At 40.1% G+C, this 21,043-nt stretch overlaps 5 protein-coding genes across 5 annotated transcripts; 4 read left to right on the top strand and 1 right to left on the bottom strand.

Annotated features, from left to right (window-relative positions):
* Positions 1 to 640: 640 nt before the first annotated feature.
* GCK72_008228 (uncharacterized protein) lies at positions 641 to 3,763 on the top strand (the record flags this gene model as incomplete). Its single annotated transcript, XM_053726709.1, has 6 exons — positions 641 to 712; positions 757 to 1,036; positions 1,999 to 2,304; positions 2,354 to 2,723; positions 3,170 to 3,395; positions 3,446 to 3,763. The coding sequence occupies 6 exons, from the start codon at positions 641 to 643 to the stop codon at positions 3,761 to 3,763; spliced, it is 1,572 nt and encodes a 523-aa protein (XP_053586286.1).
* A 2,508-nt stretch (positions 3,764 to 6,271) lies between these two features.
* On the top strand, positions 6,272 to 8,554 carry GCK72_008227 (uncharacterized protein; the record flags this gene model as incomplete). The annotated part of the gene is made up of 4 exons (XM_003102072.2): positions 6,272 to 6,342; positions 6,528 to 6,667; positions 7,569 to 8,098; positions 8,312 to 8,554. 4 exons carry the CDS (start codon positions 6,272 to 6,274, stop codon positions 8,552 to 8,554), a joined length of 984 nt encoding a protein of 327 aa, XP_003102120.2.
* A 1,386-nt stretch (positions 8,555 to 9,940) lies between these two features.
* GCK72_008225 (uncharacterized protein) lies at positions 9,941 to 18,133 on the bottom strand (the record flags this gene model as incomplete). The annotated part of the gene is made up of 4 exons (XM_053726707.1): positions 9,941 to 10,016; positions 12,082 to 12,292; positions 16,765 to 17,166; positions 18,076 to 18,133. 4 exons carry the CDS (start codon positions 18,131 to 18,133, stop codon positions 9,941 to 9,943), a joined length of 747 nt encoding a protein of 248 aa, XP_053586284.1.
* On the top strand, positions 10,716 to 12,593 carry GCK72_008226 (uncharacterized protein; the record flags this gene model as incomplete). Its single annotated transcript, XM_053726708.1, has 4 exons — positions 10,716 to 10,918; positions 10,990 to 11,590; positions 12,066 to 12,418; positions 12,473 to 12,593. The coding sequence occupies 4 exons, from the start codon at positions 10,716 to 10,718 to the stop codon at positions 12,591 to 12,593; spliced, it is 1,278 nt and encodes a 425-aa protein (XP_053586285.1).
* GCK72_008224 (uncharacterized protein) lies at positions 16,809 to 21,035 on the top strand (the record flags this gene model as incomplete). The annotated part of the gene is made up of 10 exons (XM_003102063.2): positions 16,809 to 17,403; positions 18,085 to 18,196; positions 18,251 to 18,346; positions 18,968 to 19,118; positions 19,163 to 19,222; positions 19,631 to 19,810; positions 19,860 to 19,992; positions 20,510 to 20,617; positions 20,662 to 20,759; positions 20,943 to 21,035. 10 exons carry the CDS (start codon positions 16,809 to 16,811, stop codon positions 21,033 to 21,035), a joined length of 1,626 nt encoding a protein of 541 aa, XP_003102111.2.
* Positions 21,036 to 21,043: the final 8 nt, after the last annotated feature.

Genomic DNA, 21,043 nt, shown 5'->3' with positions numbered 1-21,043 from the left:
TCAAGCTGCATTTTTTTAAAGCACGAAATTTTGAATCGTTTTTCCCCGTTTGTTTTTCTAATGTTTTCCTAATAATGTTGTGTTTTTCTCTACTTCCCCACATCTTCTGTTCAGTCAACCCATCCGTCTCTTGTTTCATTTGTGTAGTTTTAATGTAATGTTTGAATAATTTCTATATTTTTAATATTATCAGCCTGACCGGGAAAAAACCCTACAAAAGAACATAATTATCACAATTAATTGCACTACTCTTCTCAATAGGCGCCTCTTTTCTTCCTATCCGCTCCACGTTGTTTGTGATCCGACTTGTGACGTTCCTTCATCTGACGGTCACGTCCACCGGTGTATCCTTCTGATGAATTGCGCTTTCAGTTTGAAAATCTGAAAAAAATACAACGGACTGTTTGCGCGTAAAATACTGCGCATTGTACGCATTGCGTATTTTTGAAACGACCGTAGCCCGGGAAATTATAAAATGTTTTTTTTGGACAAATTTTGTTAATTTCGCAAGATTTTTTGCTAAAAATGTCGAAATTTTTGGGAATTTTTTGTTAGCTTTTGACTCCAATTCACAGCTTTTTCCTTGTCAACCTTTTTTCATACATTTTTCCTCATTTTTACTCAGGAATCTCATTTTCAGATGAGCAGAAACGATCCGTATCGGAAAAAAACAAAGAAAGAGGAGGAACTGGATCTGGATTTTTTACCAGAGGTAATTAAAATGTTTGAAAGAAATATTCGAAATTTATTTTTCAGACCGGTCTCAATACTCCCGATGGTTATCTATTTTATCATGCAAACATTCTCAATCTGACAAAAGATCAATACGAGAGGACGGAGGCGCATGGAATCAACTTGCGGTCAAACAAGAACTTCTCAATCGAGGAAACCGTGACAATTTTTCAAAACTGGAGGAAGTACGCGATGGATAACGGGCTTGAAGTCAAGAAAGCCCTCAAATATATGATGACAAGCAAAAAAGAAGACAGCCATTTCGTCTGGCACCGCTACGTCAACAATTTTTGGCCGAAATTGTGTAAGTGGGAAATTTTTTTTTCGAAAACTTCTTACCAGAAAAATCCAAAAAATTGTTCGAAATTTTTGACCGAAAAACCGGAAATTCAACTATTTTCGTGATGATAAAAAAAGAATTTGTGCGATTCTCCGAAAAAAAAAGTCGGAGAATACCGGAGACAACGACACTCCAAACTCTGATTTTGATGTATTGCGCTTCACCGAAATCCCCTTGAAAACTGTCTCTTTTTCTCTGAGTCTCTCAATTTCACACACAATTTTCTTTGGTTTCGGTAGAGCGCGGTTGTAAGACACGTATATTAAAAGGTGCATTCTGAAAATCGCAACAGAAAATCCGTTTTATAAGCATTTTCGGGAAAACTTGTGCATTCTGCTAAATTATCCGAAATTATCCGATTCACCAAACAAGCCTGGTCACGCCTGTGTCAAAATGTTCAAAATTTTTAGTGGTACTGCATATTTATTGATTTTGCCTATAATTTATAGAAATTAGCATTTTTCATGGAAGAATGATGTCTGGCGCACCTTTGACGCGTTCAGAATCGTCAAAATCACTGTTTTTACGATCTGGCGTGTCTATAGGCTATAAACTTTTTGAAAAACCAAGTTTTTGAAATTTTTAGTTCCGCACATCCCTGATTGATAACAATTACAGACAAGTCGTTCCAGTTTTGATCATGTTCTTTCCTAGACTTGCAAAATATCGGCCCGGCCCGGTAGAGAAAGTTGCCGGCCCGGACCCAAAAAATGTGCACGATTTTTACACAAAATTTTTTCGAAATTTTTTAAAATTTTCATCAAAAATAGTCAAAAATCCTATGTAAACTTGTATTTCATCGAAAAGTAAAAACAAAAAAGTCGAAAAATCGACTTTTTTGCGAAAAAATCAAAAAAAATCCGGCCCGTTGCAAGTATGTTCTTTCCGGTGTTTTCTTTCAAAACAAAAAACAACACATTTTACAGGCGATGGTCTTCCACACCGATCTGGTCATTCCATCAGAGAACGCGCGAAGAATGTGCTAACAGATAGCATTCTGGAAACTCTCGATTGGGAGCAACTCGAAGAGCAAGTCAGAGAAAAGTACTATACACCCGAAACGTACGATGATGAAAAGCTGAAAGAGTGGAGAAAGGTTCTTACCGATAAACACAAACCGACTCATGTCGCTCGCGTTATGGGCATCACAGCGACGAAAGCGGTCGCAGTTTTGGCGAAATTGAAGAGGTCTGAAGAACGGGACGATCCGACGATGATACACAAGTGTTATGGTGAATTTCGATATTCTATGCGAGCTAAATCTAATGATTTTGGTTTTAGAAGCCGCCACGTCTTCCGGTCTGAATGCTGATAAAATTCGAGAGCATGTCGTAAATAACAACAAAACAGAACTCGACAATCTACGACAGAACGTGAAAATCAAGGAACTCAGTTACCATCTTCGCATTTCCAATAGTCGATGCATCGAACTGTTGAAGATTGTCCTGAAAACGATCCTCGACAAGTTTCGTGAATCGAAAAAAGGTGGAGCGACAGATGACGTGGCATGGAGTGATGCGATGCGTGAAATGTCCAAAAAACCAGAACTCGAGAAGTCTCAAATCTACAAAGCTGCCGAGATTTTCTGTCAGAATGCGACAAACGAAGATACAACAACTACGTTGGCACGCAGCACGGAAATCGGAGAACTGTGAGTGCGCTCTATAGATAGCCGGGGATTAACGCTGGTTCAGAAGAGAGCTCTTTTTTTTTCGAATGTGTTGAAATGAATACTCACGTTGAGGCCAGGACCACCTATGCAGACGCGCTCTGTTGCTAACGGGGATACAATTTGTCGTAGCGGTGAACTTCCGATCTTCGTGCATACCATAATATCATTGCTATACAAATTCAAATGTTCACGAACGGTATGCACCAAGTTCGAAAGTTTACCGCTGCGACATGGTGTAGCCCCGTTTCGATTTGTCCCGGATTTTCTGTTATTGTTGTAATCAAATTGTTCCAGAATGAAGTCCAACGAAATCACTGGATTCTATTGTAATCTACCGGAGTTAAAACACTTGGTTAATACAATTTGCTTCACAAAGATTGCGAGGTTTGAGACATCTTCTCCGTAAATCAAGTTTTCGTTTACAGCCTTGATCAGAAACTATTCAATAACCTCATCCGTCACTTCCGACTAAAAGAAAAGCTCCATTTTCTGTTGTGGGGATATAAGCGACGGGAAGTCTGGAACATGCTCCCGGTTGGAAAAGATCAGAATCGCTACGAAGCAGTTCTGGAATTCGAGCTTGCGAACCCGCTGGTGAGCAAAACAACTCGGAAATTCTTGAAGTACGGGAAAGTGGCCGAGTGGATCATGGTAAGAACTCACTATTCCTTTCCGAAATTCTAGGCCATCATCTCTTTCAGGAAGATCGATCGTCAAAACACAGGCATGAAGCTATATTTGAATCATTCATCCTGTACACTCACAAAAAATACTCCGGGGAATTCAAATTCCCAGTCAAGCTGAATCACTTGTTCTCCAAGAAGACATCGAACGTGATTCAATCGATTCTTGAGGAAACGACGGATCCAGAGAATTATGAATATGTATCTTTGAAGCGTGCAAAAACGCATGTGGAAGAGGCTTCGGGAAAGAAGATTTGCGTCGAAATTAGAAATAAGAATATTATGATGAAACAGGCTGATGCTGAGAATTCCGATGATGAAATAATATCAATTTAAAACTTGAATCTTGAATTATTATCCCTCCTTCTTTCCCCGTGTTTTTTTTTCAAAAATGTTCATCTTTTTTTCCCTACTTTTCCATTCCTCTTGCCCCTTCCAATTCTCATTGTCAGCAATCTCTTGTTTCATTTGTTGACCATTCAATTTCTGAATTCGATTTCTCGATTTTACGTGTCATTTTTTGTATTCTATATTCTGATTTTCAATCTGAAAATGTTAAGCAATGTAGATCCTTCCCCGTGTTTCTTTTCTAGTATTTTTCCCTAGAGATTTTATATGTTTTCCCTACTTTTCCATTCCTCTTGCCCCTTTCAATTCTCATTGTCAGCAATCTCTTGTTTCATTTGTTGACCATTCAATTTCTCCATTTCAATTCTCGATTTTCCGTGTAATTTTTTGTGCTTGAAACTTTCTCCAAATGCGACCCGTCTTCTTTCAATCTGCATGTTTTTAGAATCAAATTTGATACGTTTTGAATTGTTACCCTTCATCTTACTCCGCTTGTTCTTCTATAGCATTATATTGTTTTCCTAATAATTTCGTATTTTTCTCTACTTCCTCATATCTTCTGTTCTTTCAAAAATCCACGCGTCTCTTGTTCCATTTCTTGATAATGTAGTGTTTTATTAGTCCCTTTTTTTTCGGAATTCAAATGATTGCAGTTTCAGAATTGCAGTTTCAGAAATACATTTGCAGTTTCAGAATAGGTAAACATACTGATAACGATTAGAACAATGTAAGTTTTGGTTCTGAAAAATCGGTCGGTGAGGAGACTGGCGCGCCTGAGGCGTCTTCACGGATCCACACGATGTCGTCCTCGTCGTCAGCCATTTTGGAGAGAGGGGGAGCGGCTGGAAAATGGGGAATAGGGTAGGGGTGGGAGGGAGAATAGGGTAGAGGGGAATATCAGGACGTTGAATATAAATGAGACAGACATCCAGAAAACTAAAAATATAACCAGACAAAATCACATCCAGACATTTTTAAATTCGGACAAACAGACACACAGGCGTTTGAACTGAAAGAACTCCGGAACTTCGGACATTTGGAAACACAGCCAGACACCACTTGGATGTTTCCAAAATGTCACTTGGACAAACAGACATCCGACTGACTTTTTGATATCAGATCTGACGGAAAGAAGTCCAAATATACCTACATCTGGACAGATAGACACACAGACAGACATTTATGTAGATAGACGGACATCACAAAATAAGAACAGGCATCCTGATATTTGGACAGATATAAAGACATACGGAGATCTGGAGAGACAGACATACATGCTAAAAAAAGACAGCCTAACCTTGGTTAACCCGGTCGTTTTCAGTTGAAATTCTCCAACTTTGAGAGTGTGTAATGGGAAAACTAACTGTTCCACAAAATAACTTTTTATGGGATCGAACAGACCAAGCATAGAACTGCATTTTTATAGTTGACAACTTTTTTGTACGGACGCTCCCTAGAGAGTTATGGTCATTTTAAGACGACAGCTCAAAAATCGCACTATTTTGCACGAAGTAAAAAATTCCAGATCCATATGTCGGAAGTCGGAAGTCGGAAGTAGATTTTTCCGCAAAATCATAAAAATCGGTAAAAAATTCGTTTTTGGCAGAAGAAAATCCTATTTTCAGTCCTTTTAGACCATTTTCAAAGTATTTCTGCAAAATATACTTTTTGTAAATTCCATAGTTATGAAATGACGTAAGTCCGAAGTAACTTTCCTTAGCCGGAAGCCGAAAGTCGGAAGTTGGAATTAAAAAAAGCCCGGAATTCGGAATTCCCGACAACACTGGTCTACACGTAACTCTCTAGGGAGTGTCCGTACAAAAAAGTTGTCAACTACAAAAATGATGCTCTACTTTTGATCTTTATTATCCAGTAGAAACCTACTAGATATGACAATCTGTATTATCATGACACACTCTCAAAGTTGGTCATTTTCAACTGAAAACGGCCAAAGTTCATATCCTATTGAACGGTACTGTACATCTGTCTATCTGTGTGTCCATCGTTCCACATGTCCAGATGACCTTCTGGTTCAATGTATACCTTTCCGCACGATATTTCAAAATGAACCTATGCAAACGCGCCCTTTTGAGAAATATCGCTTACCTAAATTATTTGTTCAAAAAGAAGAATTTAGACAAGAAATTGTTTCAAGGAGAAATATAATCGAGAAGATAAATGTCTTTTTTTGAAAGAATTTAGTTTGCAAAAAATATTTGAAAATTGCAATTAAGTCTTCAATTAATATGACCAAAAATGTTGTTTCAACACAGCGCGTTTGCATAGGTTCACCTTTAAATGTCGTGTTTCCATTGACATCACTAAAAACTCCCATACATTGGAAACATTTCACAAATCACACATTTTCTATTATATTTACTCAAAATGTCTTCATCACCCACCTGCTATCACTCTCTTGTCAACACACACAACAATTTGTTTCGTCTTCTCGCTTTCATTATTGATTATTTTCAGAGAATTTTTCGGAGAAAAAAAATGCCGTCTCTATTGGATATGCCAGATATGGCTATGGATGGTATATTGGAAAATTCTGACTTCATTGCAGTGTGAGTTATACGCACGACACGCTTCTTACAACCGCGCTCTACCGAAACACAATAAAATTGTGTGCGAAGTTGAGAGACTCAGAGAAAAAGAGACATTTCTCAAGAGGATTTCGGTGGAGTGCAGTTGTAACAACTGTGCTGAGCTAATAAAAAATCATTGCTTAAATTTGTTTTCCATTTTCCAGTCAAATCCTTCGAAAAGTGTGTCATGGGTTGCGTAACTACATTGATGACAAGATTCCTGATTCTAAATTGACAAGAATTTCAATTTCTAGAACTAAATATCTAGTTTCCATTGAATATGTTCACGCGGATTATCAGAAAGGTATGCGAGTTGATCACCTTCCCTTATGGTGTCCCGAATAACCGTCATATTTTGTTTATTGCAGATTCCGATATTTCAGATAATTACTTAAAACTTTTATTACTGACGCATATGCTGAAACCCGCTCTAATCGCCATAATTCCCGTTTTCCTGACTCAAAAGGAGCTTTGGTGGAATAGTTTTTCCGTGTAGTCCTCTCGGACAAGATTTTTTGCTCAATTCCTCAAATTTTTAAACAAACTTTCGTATTTTTTTTCTTTTTTTGCGATTTAAATGTGGGGAAACGTGAGGAAACGAGGAAGTGAACCAAAAATCTTGTCCGAGAGGACTACACGACCGTGCGGAAAAACTCTTCCACCAAAGCTCCTTTTGAGTCAGGAGAACGAGAATTGTGGCGTTTAAAGCTATTTTCAGCACATGCGTCAATAATAAACGTTTTTTAGCATTTTCTGAAGTAGTGATATCTGCAAAGAAAATATGACTTCAGTCCTCCTTTGTAAGTGCTCCGAAACATTTCGCCACCAGTCGTTTTGCCACCAATTTCAGGAAAATTTCCAAAGTTTTATAGGGAGAAAAACATATCGCCTTAGATAGCATAATCAACATGTTTTTTTCCCTATAAAACTTTGGAAATTTTCCTGAAATTGGTGGCAAAACGTCTGGTGGCGAAATGTCCCAGAGCCATTCAATACAACGTTATAATCAAAGTGTTCCGATTCGTATTAGTTTTAGTCCGGACAGTTCTGATCCGGCGACTTTGACTCGGGCGCAGTTCAAACTAGCGATCAATCATTTTAACGGTACTTTTGACAATTAGTCGACGAGGGATCCTTATAAAGAGCCTTTCCTGCAGATACTGTAGTTCAAAAACGACTTGCCAACTAGTTTTCCACGTTTTCAGTATCCCTATCATATCACGATCACAACGATTCTTCTTGTGTTTCTAACGGACTCAAAGACAAAGTGATCAATCAGAAACCGTACATTGAGACATTCTCCAACGACTTTCAACTAATTCTCCGCCACCAGAAATCGATTTTAATAGAATTTACAGTGGACATGAGACTTGCCACGGATAACAAGTTCATTGATATATTGAAGAACATTCTGGATTCTAGAACCCATTGTCTACAAGTCAACAGCTTCGAGACCTACGTGTCGGACACCTCAGACGTCCTCCGAATTCTACCGTATCTCGACGCGAAAACTCTAAAATCCATCGGGATCTACGTGAGGGATTCTGGACGGTTTGAACATGAAAGTCTTCTGAATTTCAATGAAATCGTGGAGTTGGAGCAGTGGAAAATGGCGAAAGAGGTTTATGTCTCGAGGCGGGTTGCTCGGATCCCGTTGTGTCATTTCTCGCATTTTTTGGTTGGATTTGTGATGTTGAAATCGGTGACAAAGGAAGGGATGAGCGGGTTGAAAGAGGTGAGGGACTAGTTGGGGGTTTCTAGGCCACCGGAGTTGTGATCCCGGGGACTAGTTTCCGCAGAATTGAGTTTTCTAGGCCACAGATCTTAAACTAGTTTATTCAAGAGCGGTTACTAGTTTTTGTGTATTTGGGTTTCTAGGTCACGGAGTGGAAATCTAGGAGGACTAGTTTTGTTGGCCTAAAAAACGAGTCAATTCTTGTTTTTCCAGAAATTCCAACAATCACCGGAATTCCGAAACTTTTGTATCGACTACTCCGAATTCCAGGACATGGACAATTTCTTGACTTCCCTCGGACCTGCTCATGAGTTTTTAAAAGAAAGAAAATGGTTCTTCCGGACTCCAAATGATGATAAATGCTTATCGATTTTCTATGATATACCTAATCATCAATTCACATTTGCTCAAATTGAAAAAGAGTTTGTTCCTGGAGATGCAGTGATTCAGGATTGAACATTTTTTAAAATGAATGTTTTTTGTACTTTTCTGATTTTGGTTTTTATAGGCCACTATGGATAAGTGCCTAGTGACTGAACTGCTCAAAGTGAAGCTATTCCTCTGGGGCGCCGTTGACGCTTTCTTGCAAATTTGTACGTTATAAACATGCCTTAAACACAAAAATGGAAAATTCGGTCAACACTGACCACTGTGAGCATTTTCGAGTGGAAAATTAGCGACTCAGATTCTCAAAATTCCCCTTTCAATAATTCCGACTCCCATAGAAATCTCATTACGGGGTCTCATCCAGTTGCCCCCACCCACAACTGGTCCAAAGCAGAATTGCAAAATCTCCGTCCGAGCCTTGGAAGCAGGGACCTCCAGAAACATAACTGGACGATGAGGCCAGGGCTACCAAGGCAGTCACGCTCTATTGACAAGAATTGTACATGTTTTGCGTCACGGTGTATATTCGAACTTATGTGCATACCAGAGATGTGTGGGAGCTCCTTCCTTCGACTTCTTTCTTCCGACTTCATTTTTGCGGAAAATTTACTTCCGCACAGCTCTGGTGCATACTATACCGGCTATACAATTTTGGGCACTGTTCTAGAACGCCGGAACGAAAAAAAAAAATCCCGGGACCAAAAAAAAATCCCGGAACAAGAAAAAAACCTCGGAACCAAAATTTTCATTTTATTATTTGAATTTTTGCGAACTGCTAGTCAATACGGGTCCAAAAGAGATACCGGTTCTGATTCTTCATCAATCTTCTCAAACACCAGAAGACAGCCCAACGACAATCCCACCATTCACATCTTTGCTCAAGGATTCGAGGATTCGTCCAACAACTGAAAGAAGCCAGGAAGAAAAAGTCATTTACTCCCCAGCTCGATTTTCAGTAAGGTTACGGAACAGTTAGTCAACGAGAAGAAGCCTGGAACATCAGTCCCTCAGCTCGACCTCATGGTGGATTAATCCAAAGAATTTCAACAATTTCTCTGTTTGACAACTTATCTTCTGTATTGAAGTTTTTATCTTCTGTTTGTACTTCCTCGCTACTCCAAGTTGTTTCTTCTGGCTATCCCCCGTCGCGAGGCGTAGCTTCTGGAGTTGGTCGGAATAAGCGGCTGGTATGACTTGTAGTTGTGACTTGTTCACTTTCCCATAACCGGTCCAGAAGAACTCCTTCACAGAAGGCTCATTCTAGTGTGGTAGGTCAAATGGTTGTATCTTTCAGGAGTTTTATGTTCAGAAGATGAGTTGTCAAACAGTGAAATTGTTGAAATTCTTGGAGTTTCAGCTGAAGTTGCTTGTCTGCTTCCTCCTATTACAAGGGTTTGACGTTGACATCTTGGCTCCAGAATCCTAGAATCGTTGACTTCTTGTTGATGAATCCGGTTAATCCACCATGAGGTCGAGCTGAGGGACTGATGTTCCAGGCTTCTTCTCGTTGACTAACTGTTCCGTAACCTTACTGAAAATCGAGCTGGGGAGTAAATGACTTTTTCTTCCTGGCTTCTTTCAGTTGTTGGACGAATCCTCGAATCCTTGAGCAAAGATGTGAATGGTGGGATTGTCGTTGGGCTGTCTTCTGGTGTTTGAGAAGATTGATGAAGAATCAGAACCGGTATCTCTTTTGGACCCGTATTGACTAGCAGTTCGCAAAAATTCAAATAATAAAATGAAAATTTTGGTTCCGGGATTTTTTTTTGGTCCCGGGATTTTTTTTTTCGTTCCGGCGTTCTAGAACAGTGCCCAATTTTGAATGTTCACCGTGACGCTAAACATGTACCATTCTTGTCAATAGAACGCGGCTGCGTTGGTAGCTTTGACCGTGTAGCTGTATTCGCTGCAATTTCTTGTTCTCGTAAACACTCTTTTTCATAAATCACATGTTATTGATTCAGATTCCCAGGAGTCGAAATCTCCTGGGAAATTATGGGTGTGCCCGTTCTCTCCTGTGTTCTAATGGAAATGCATGGGAATGTCAGTTTCCGTTTTCTGGGAATCTGAGTCAATAATATGTGGAACCTGCCTGAATTGTCTCTGCGCCTTCTCAGGGCACACCTCAAAAAACCAAAATCAATAATATTATGGTTTTAATTATTGACCCAAACAATCTCACAGATCAATTTTAAATGTTCTCTTATTCTTTTATCTTGCTCTTTTCTCAATGTTCCTTGCGCTTCAACCTAATAATCTCTCATGTCCAGATATGTCATTCACTGCTCCACCAGTCACTACTGGACTCTGCATAAAGCGATTATCAAATGATGGAAGTCGAGGTATTGATGGAAAGAAACTGAAAATAAAAATCAAACCAATGTCTTATGACAGTTTAAAGAAGATCCTGGGATACATGGAAGGTAATAAGAGGTTAGTTTTTTTTATCACTAGACCTATTGTCTTTGTCCGGCCGCCAATTCTAGACAAATCTTATTTTCCAGATTTGAACTATCCTCCCGCTGCCCAAGTGTCCGAACGGCCGACCAAGTCACTCCACTGCGAATCGAACAGTTCAATTACTATGATGAGAACAAGCTGATTGTGAATGACACTGTTTATGAGTTATCGATTATCCGTCATCTACGAAACGCCAAAAATCCAGAGTCAATCACGAAAGCCAATGAAAAAGGAGGTGTATCGTATGACGTGGACATTTTCGGTAGACGAATCTGGAACTATAGCGAAAGGAGGCTACCGACACCAGGCGACATTGGCCCCTTTAAGTCTGACAGGAATACGCACCCAGATGTTATTCAGAGATTCCGGGAGGATTATGAAGCAGATGTTGCCACAGTTCGATGTAACAATTATCTGAAATTGACAGTGTCATTGGGTACAAAAGAAATTGTGAACTACAAGAGATCCATTGGCATGGCTATGAAGAGTCTGACATCTAAGTTCCTTGGAAACCGTAAATCTCCCATTCAAGTGAATCATCTCGCCATGGAGGCTAATCTAATCAGACTGCCAGTTGGACTGCAATTCAGGATTAGAAAGTTGTCAACGCATCAGAACTTTAATAAATTGATGGATGGATTAAAGGTGAATATCGACAAAAGGAATAGAAAAAAACACTTGAAACTTGTCCGAGAGGACTACACGACAAAACATCTTCCACCAAAGCTCATTTTGAGTCAGGACAAACGGGAATTGGGGCGTTTAGAGTGATGTTTAGCAATAATAAAAGCAGACTTGCAAAATTCCGGGCCGGGCCGAAAAAGCACCGGCCCGGATTTGAAATTTTGAACTTTTTTCACTATAATTTTTTGTCCAAAAATGTATTTTCTGAAAATGTTTCATATTTTTCCTCAAGTATATTTTTCAACAACCTTCGAAACCTACAAAAATTGTTCTTAAAAAACAATTTTCAAAAAAATCGGGACATTTTCGAACTTCCGGGCCGGGCCGGCCGGAAAAATTTTAATTCCGGCCCGGCCCGTTGCAAGTCTGAATAAAACTTTCCTGAAGTATCGGAATCTGCAATAAACGAAATGTTCTCCTTTAATTGTTCTTGCAGAATATCCTCGACGAACGCAGCTTCCCATTGGATTATGTCCAGACACCCAGTGGTGACAAAGGATACAAAGGAGTCGGCCATCCAGTGGTACGTAGTGCCAAGATCTTGGCGATCAGTGACCGAGATAAAAACACGAATTGGAGCGACTTCCTTCCAAACCTCCACAATCCGGAAATCAGACTCTTGAACGATGAGATTGAGGAAGCTGTGATCCCAGTAATTACTAACTGGAAGTATTTCGGAAGGGATATCGGCACTCAGTTCACGTCTTTATCGATTAGAAAGCGGTTTATGCAGGAGATAATTGAACGAGTGACCAGACAGTTCCCGAGCGGGGTGGAAGTTAGTGAGAGGTTAGTTTTCTAGGTCATCATATCAGAAACTAGTCCCCATATTCTGATTTCCAGATGCATCATGATTCCGCGAAACAAGGATTCGGCGATTCAAGTCTCTTTTGAGGAGGATGGGAATGAGTATTTCATGCCAAAAATCGAGATGGTCAAGAATGAATCTGAGTCTTCAAAATAGTAGTATTATCTCTTGTCAGTTCTAATAAATAATTTTTTGAATGCCTTTTTTCTTTGAGGTTTCTACCGTACCTCCCATCCTCGTCTCCCCCTACAGACATCAGCGAGAATTAGACGGTCAGACGTTTGTGTACCCGGTGGCGCAGTCGGTAGTGCACTCCATTACCAGACTGAAGGTCGCTGGTTCGATTCTTGTGGTTACAAAGCATGCGATGATTAGAGTTAGAAGCGATCAGACGACTATATTATGATGGTGATAAAACCACGTCATTACAATGACCTATGAGCAGCTTTTGAAGTGATGTGTTAGCGCTCTACCGAAACCGAAGAAAATTGCGGATGAAATTGAGAACCACAGAGAAAAAGAGACATTTTCAAGGGAATTTCGATGGAGCGCAGTTGTAAGAATTGTGCCGAGCTAATAGCGCTAGACATTTCGAAATGTCTTGTTTCGAAATATCCAGGAGCTCATATTTCCCCTAGGCGACTTCATTAAAGCTTCTTTGTAAAATTAAACCAAATTTTCATATAAATGTATTTCCTGTTTTCTTAATAGTCGCTTACAATGCAGTCCTTGCTAGAAATGTCATAGATTAAAACGGGTGTGAGTTTCAAAGCCACAAGAAAGCGCGGCCACGACGCGACAGTCTCAAACAGAAGTATTTAGAAAATCAAACTGCAATCTGAAAATGTCCACTGGACCATCCACCTCCTCATATATCAACCACAGTAAAAACTTGTTGTGGCGGTGCCTCTTGTGGCGCAGTCGGTAGTGTCAGCTGCTGTCAGCCTAACCACAGGTGAATCGCGACTCATGAATAATCATACGTTTACAAGTAATAGGAAAATTGCTCATAGGTCGCGAAAATTGAAGAGATGTAATTCGCATGATCGCGAAAATATACACATCCATGAACAATTGACGAAATATCGGACAATCGCGAAAAGTATGATAAGTAATTGGTAAATCGCGAAAATGTGGGCGAGACATATTTTCCAAGTCTTTTTTTCTTTATTTTCATCTGTTTTTCCTATTTTTTTAAACAGTTTTCTGTATAATAACTTCTCAATGTGACTACCAAAAAAGAGTATAAACTGCTTGGGCAATCAACACGAAGAGGTTTGTCGCAATCATATTGAGAGTCTTATGAAATAATATTTTCAGATTTGGATGGTGCAGTATAGGATGGTAATTCAAACAGTTTCGGATGAAAAACCTACGGAAATGGATTCACAATGTAATCAGAGGATCAAGAAGAACTAGAAATTTTGTGGATTCTTCGGCTTGTTATATATGGAAAAATCTTTAGGTAATATTTAAAAAGTTTTTTTTAAGTACTAATTGCTATTTTATAGTATCGAAATACCCTCAACCCCATCAACAACACCACCGATGGCCACGATTCAAAGAAGCTGTTTGGAGCTGCATATTCGATAAAGGAGGCGAAGCTCATGAGGATGAAAAATAATTTATTACTGACTTTACCATGTATAATTTGATTCACCCTTCCCCTTCTTATGTTATCCATTCTTTTGTCTTTTTTTTCAATAAATTTTTTTTCAAATCCAACGAATTCAAATGATTTTCGCGATAGGTGAACAATTACCGATCGCGATTACACAAATATCATACGTTTTTAGTCGCGATTTACGAGCAATATGCGAATTATTCGTCAATATTCGCGATTTACCAATTACAGACCGATAATAGGTATCATCGCTTGTACGTATCGGGACAAGTTCGCGAACAATATTTGACAAATTACACGCTTTCCGCGATTCACCTGTGACAGTCGCTGGTTCGAGTCCGCACCGTGACATCGAGTTCTCAAAGCATGCGATGATTAGAATGATCGCTTTCAGAATACAAAATGTTTGACGTTCTTCGTCATGAAGCTGCTTTTTATATTTCAAATCCCACGTTGCCGACAGTTTTTATTACGGACTGCACCTCCCTAGTAGTAAACAGGGAACGAATTTTCAGAACCTCGGGTTTTTCAAACTTTTCATTTACGAAATCAATAAGTACGCATCAAAAACTTAAAAATGCTGTAAATTTTGACATAGGTGGGAAGTTTTGGCACTGTTCAAGTAGATTTTGCTGCAAATTGCACCCTGCACAGTCTCTCAGACTCCGAAAAAGAACTGCAAGGAAATTTTTGACCTACCTTCATGAAACGAAAAATTTGAGAAATTAGTAAGTCTAATAACAAAAAATCAAAACAAAAATCGGAATTTGATAGATTTCTCGAAAACTAATGAGCAAATTGAAAAACCGTCCCACAGAAATGTGTACAAATCTCCGGCGGACGTTTTGAGCTATCGTTCGCTATTGTCGAAATAAAAAAAGTGATACCCGGGTGTTTGCGGACTCAATGCAAAATTATTAAAATTAGCATTGAGTCCGCAAACACCGGGTATCACTTTTTTTATTTCGACAATAGATAATATTGAGAAATGAACAAATCCCGTTGATTTTTCCGAAATCAAAATGCAAAATTGCCATTTCGACCTGAAATATTATCTGAAACCAGGATTTTTTAGATTGAATGGTTGGATAATGCTCTCAGAATAATTCTAAAACTAAATATTTCTCTTTTCTGACTTAGTGCTTTTAGCTAAAAGTCAAAGAAATAAATTTGTAGACCTGCTAATTGCTCAAATTTTTCGTTTCATGAGGGTAGATCAAAAAATTTCCTTGCAGTTCTTACTCGGAGTCTGGGAGACTGTGCCCTGCAATTTCTTTCGATTAATTTTTTTAGTATCACCAAACTATTTGAAATTTGGATATTTCTGATTTTCGTTCCGCACGTCTCTGTTAGTAAATCACCCTAACATAAGTAGTTAATCATTTTAATCACGATTTGGTAGTCTGTTATTTTGAACAGATTTGTACATATTTACGTGAATCCTGCTTGCATTCACTAAAACTCATAATTTCCAGATGTTCTCCGTCCCAGTGAATCCCATCTATCCCATCTGAAACTTTCTCTCTCTTTCCATCTCTCTCTCCCTGAATCCCCCATCTCTCCTCCTCCCACCAACATCCACTGATCAACTCTTTCCGTATCTCCACTCTATCCCATACTTTTTCTCTCGCACCCTCCTCAATCCACACACTATTTCCAGTAGTTTCATGATCTGCCGACTGAAGACTGGGGGGACCAGTGTAAAAATGCCCTCTCAACTCATCTTATTCCGCCGAAAGAAAGAAAACAAGCCGGATGGATATTTTCTACAACTTCTTGTTTTTGTTCACTTCTTTTCTTCCTGTTTTTTTGTCTGTCTGTGTGTGTATGTGTGTCCGGATGTCAAGGAACTGAGATGAGTGATTAGATGCCTGTAGGGGTGTCCGGATGTTATCGATTGAAATGTAGGCTTAAAAAAGCATGGAACTTCGCCAAAGTTGCTCTATAAGGAGACCGTGGAAAACTGAAATTCTCAAAAAAAATGGTCTGTTCAGATCTTGGCTGTCCGAGAGTAGGTACTTTCCATCTATGTCTCCAAATGTCCGGATGTTCAAACGTATCTGTCCGGATATTTTTTATTTTTTTGAAATCAATTTGAATAATCAGAAGTTTTTAGGAGAAAACCCGCCTTTTTAGAAATTTCTAGAAGTGTTTCTTGGATATTCTGGAAATTTCATGAAAACCTGGCAAAACCCAACTTATCCGTGGACAAATACAAATGTGCTCCGGATAAGCTAAATCATTGTATCCAGAATTTTCCCGAAATTTAAAGAATCTTTTAGAAACTTCCAGTAATGTCTGAAAATCCCACATTTTTTCGATAGATTTATCGAAAAGTGCCTGCCTGTTTATCTGGATACCGTACTCCATGTATCTAAAATTATCCGAGACTCGTGTCTGTCTGTAATCCGAACCGTCCTGATGTCGAGATGTCACAACTTCTTATGAAACAAAATGGTGTCAAGTGAATTATATGTCTGTCTGTGTTTCCAAATATCCCGATATTCGAATAAACTAATGTCTGTCTTCTATCTTTTTCAGACTTTGGTTTCCCCAGATATCTGTAAGTCCGGATGCCCGTTTGTGTTGTAAATGACACAGTCAGCTTTTTTCTCTGAAAAAGTGAAAAGTTGCCTGTCGGTCTGTCTGTTTGTCCCGATATCCAGATATCCACAATTCCCCTCGTCTTATTCTCCCTCCCACCACTCCCAATTTCCCCATTTTCCAGCCACTCCTCTCTCTCCAAAATGGCTGACGACGAGGACGACATCGTGTGGATCCGTGAAGACGCCTCAGGTGCGCCAGTCTCCTCACCGACCTCCCCAACAACTCCAGCCACTATAATCGAAGTGTCTCCAATCCTATCCGACGCCTTCGATAAACCAATTCTGAAGACGTCGTGTGGACCTCCAGAAGTCACTATCTCAGCGCCACCACCGACACCTCCGGTGACTTCAGAAGTAGTGAATTCAGAAGTCAAATCACCACAGGCTCCAGGAATCACCCCGATCGAGTTCAAGTTAGCGGAAGTTGCTCCAGAATCCACAAAAGTAGAAGTGAAGGATCCAGAATCCCCGAAAATTGAAACGAAGACTCCAGAACTCCCTAAAGTTGAAATCAAGGCTCCAGAATCCCCCAAAATCGAAGTCAAGGCTCCAGAAGCACCAGAAGTCAAAACTTCAGAATCCTCTGCTCCACAAACCCCGAAAATTGTTGAATCCGTTGTGGAAGACGTCAAGAAATCAGAAGATGCTCCAGAAGAGAATCAGGATCAGCTAACCGCCAAGTTGGATCCAAAAACACCGAATTCAGTGGATGATAACAGCATGAGTTTTGATATCAGTGAGTTTTTTGGTTTTTTGGATGGCCTAGGAATTAAAAAATGAAAAAAAAAGGCCACGGGGAGAAAGAACGAAATCTTGCGGTCCTGGGGGAGCTTTCAATATTTAAAAATGTTGGTTCTAAGCGTAGTTATTGGGGTTATTCACGTCCGGAAGAAACGTTTTTTCCCTCGATTCATTTGCCGGAAAAAACGTTTTTTCCGGGAAATGAATCGAGGGAAAAAACGTTTCTTCCGGACGTGAATAATCCCATATAAGAGTTTAACGCTGGTGGCCTAGAAAGCCAAAACTTGAAAAGTTAGGCCATGATTTATCGAGCAATAGCTAAAGTTACTACTAATGGTTTTAAAACATCGAAATAACTATTTTGAGCCAAGTTATGACTGCTCAAAGTTGGTGACCTAGAAACCCGAGATTAGGCCATCAGCATCCAATTATTAGGCCATAAGAACGGGACTAGTTTTCTCTTATGCCGGTTTCCTAGGCCACTATTTGATTTCATGGAAATATTGATTGAACTCTCCAGTTAATAGCCTTGAAATCCAAATCCAGAAAGTTCGGCCGCGGCCACAAGCATATCAGGGACTAGTTCTCCCTGATGTGGTTTTCTAGGCCACCCTAAAGCTCCGTGGTCTAGATTTCCCCTCTCTCAATTTCCTAGGCCACTCATCACTTCTTCCAGGTGAATGCGAGCGAAACTTCAACAAGGCGATCCGTGAGGCGTCCGACATTCTAGAAGATTTCGATCAAAAATCGAAACAAGTCGCCGAGAATACGAAATTTGTGGCGAGAGAGTAAGCCGAGGGGACTAGTTTTGGGTTTCTAGGCCATATTTTTTCTTTTTGAAGATTGGCTGAATTAGCGGCGTCAGCTCCACGTGTATTCCAGAAGACTATCGACGATCATTCTCAGGTTCCAGAGATTTCAGAGCTACCGTCGAGAGGGTGAGTCTGTTTGTCTGTCTGTGTGTTGGTGTGTCCGGATGTCCATATGTCTATACAATTTGTTTGGAAACCAGTCTATGTGTCAGTCCAGATGTCCAAACTTTCAGACAGTTTTTTGTGTGTCTTTATGTCCAGTTGTGCGGAATTCCGACTTCCGACTTCCGTCATTCCATAAATGTGAAATTTAGGGAGAATGCATTTCCCAGAACTACATGGAAAAATGGTCCAGAAAAACAGAAAATAGGCTTTTCTTCAGCCAAAAACTAATTTCCCACTGATTTTCGCGAATTTTATGAACTTTTTCCTGGAGTTTAAAAGTTTTTGCGAAAAATCAATTTCCGATTTCCGACTTCCGACTTCCGGGCTTTTTCCTCTTCCGATTTCCGACTTCCGTTTTAGAAAAAGTCATTTCCGCACAACGCTGGTCCAGATATCTGCCTGTTGGTCTGGATGTTCGCCTGTCTGTCTGTGTGCCGGTGTGTCCGGATGTCCGGATGACTAGAATTTTGAAAGTGCGTCAAGATGCATGTCTATGTACCGGTGTTTCCCGATTTCTACACATCTGTCTGTGTGTCGGTGTGTCCAGATGTCCAGATGTCCTCTCAATCTCCGCTATTCCAGCCTTCCCAAAAACGTGGAATCCGTGCTAATCGGCGAGGGACTTCTCGAGGAGATCACCGGCACCCTCGTTCTTCCAAACGGACATGTTCTGGTGACAGATGAACGAGTTGGGATAATTTTGTTCGATTTGGAGGGGAATGTGTTGGCTAAGGTATGAAATTTCGAAAACTTGAAGAAGAAACCGAAAAATTTCAGATTAATACACCGGAATTCCGGAAATTGTGGAGCCCCGTCTATCATAAGGAGCATATTTTGGTGAGTTCGAAACCAAAGACATTTCGAAACTCGGGACGTTTTGAAACTGAGAATGAGGGTCTGCTGTCGTGAAGTTCCAGGATGTCTTGGTGTTGAATTGTTCGGTTTCAAAACGTCCCAACGGTACCGGGACGTTGTAAAACCGAGACACTTTGAAACTGATAATATTCGTTAGTTTCAAAAAGACTGGTTTCGAAACGTCCAGGAATTGAGCTTTCCGGGCAAAATCCAGTCCGGGACGGGTTTTGAAACGTGCTGGTTCTGAGACGTCTAAGACACCACAGTTTCGAACTGTTTTGGTTTTAAAACGTGTTGGTTTCGACATTTTGGTTCCGATCCGTTTTGAAACCGGGCATTTTCCAATGCCATGGTATCAAAATGTCCCACTTCTAAAACGTCCATTCTCAGGTGCTCGCCGACGCTCAAAACGCCGCCTCCCACTGGGTCCGTCACGTCATCAAATTCTCCTTCCAACTCGAATACGTCGCTAAAATCGAGTGTCCCTCATGGCTCGCCGAGTGCACAATTCTCCGGGAACGTTTGAGTATCGCACACAATGATCACTTGTATCTTTGTGTTTGTGGCGAGGTAAGTGCGCTCTAATGAACTGTTTTCATGTTCCAAATGAGATGTTAAGATCTTCTCGGGTCTATACGAATTGACACCGATTGGACAGTGGACTGAGTTAGAATACAAACTGTCGGAGGCGTATGTGGATATGTTGGCGTTTGCAACGATTGGACCGATTACTCAACTGTTGGTGGTGGAGGGTGAGTAGGGAACGTTTGAGAACTGGGACGTTTGGAAACTGAGAAAAACCAAATAATATACAGCTTTCCATCAAGAAAGTTCAAAACCTGGTTTCAAAATTCGAATCTCTTCTTTCAGTTTTGAAACGTCTCGGTTCGGATATGTGTTCATTTCTTTTGTTTTGAAACATCCCTATTGTGGAATATCTTATTTTCGAGTTGCTTATGATTTTTTGGTTTTGAAACGTCTCAGTTTCTAATTGTCTTTTTCATTGGTTCTTAATTGACCAAGTTTCGAAACTTCACGGTTCCAAAATGTCTCAGATACGAGATAATCCGAACTTCCAGCTGGAAATTGTTTCGGTTTCGAGATGTCCCAGTTTCCTTGTTTCTTCAGTTTTGAAATGTCTCGGTTCTAAAACGTCCCACTTCCGAAACATCTGATTCTGAGGTTTCTCAGTTTCAACACGTTCGATTCCATCCTTTGGCTGTCTGGCGCACCTTCGGCGCGTTCTCAAACCACCAAACGTGTTTTCAGGCCGTCGCAACTACGTCCTCCTCGTCTCTGTCCGTGAATCTCGAATCGTCGATAAAAAGCGAATGGCGATTTGTGAGCGACCCGGTGCTCTGGCTAGGGATGAAGCTGGTAAGTTTTCAGTGGATTTTTATTGGAAAAATCGTCTTTTCCAGGCCGTCTCTTCGTCGCGAACCGATTCTCCGCCAGCATTCAACTAGTCGATACAATGCGTTGGGTATCCGAAAAAAACGTGGCGATCACTGAAGCTTTTGTGAGTTTTTTTAAACAAAAAATGCTCCGTTGTTCCGATTTTGATCTACCTGAAAATTAGTTAACTTACATATTTTGAAATGATTCCAAACGATGCTCTGCAAGTTTTAAACAAAAAAGTTTTTTTAAAAAACGAAAAAAGTTGAAAAAGTCAAAAAATTAAAAAATTTCGTAAATTTTCCAGGTTCGCCACTTCACCGCGTGTTGGGGTCTTCTGGCGATCCCTCTGAAGAATGCGGTACGTCTTCAGAGATATTCGTTCCGCTCTCTTCGCTAAAATAAAAA

Source organism: Caenorhabditis remanei, chromosome III (assembly GCF_010183535.1).
Source record: "Caenorhabditis remanei strain PX506 chromosome III, whole genome shotgun sequence".
Classification (NCBI taxonomy): Eukaryota; Metazoa; Nematoda; class Chromadorea; order Rhabditida; family Rhabditidae; genus Caenorhabditis; species Caenorhabditis remanei.
Note: the sequence above shows the minus strand (reverse complement) of the source record. Positions and strands in the feature narration are given on the sequence as shown.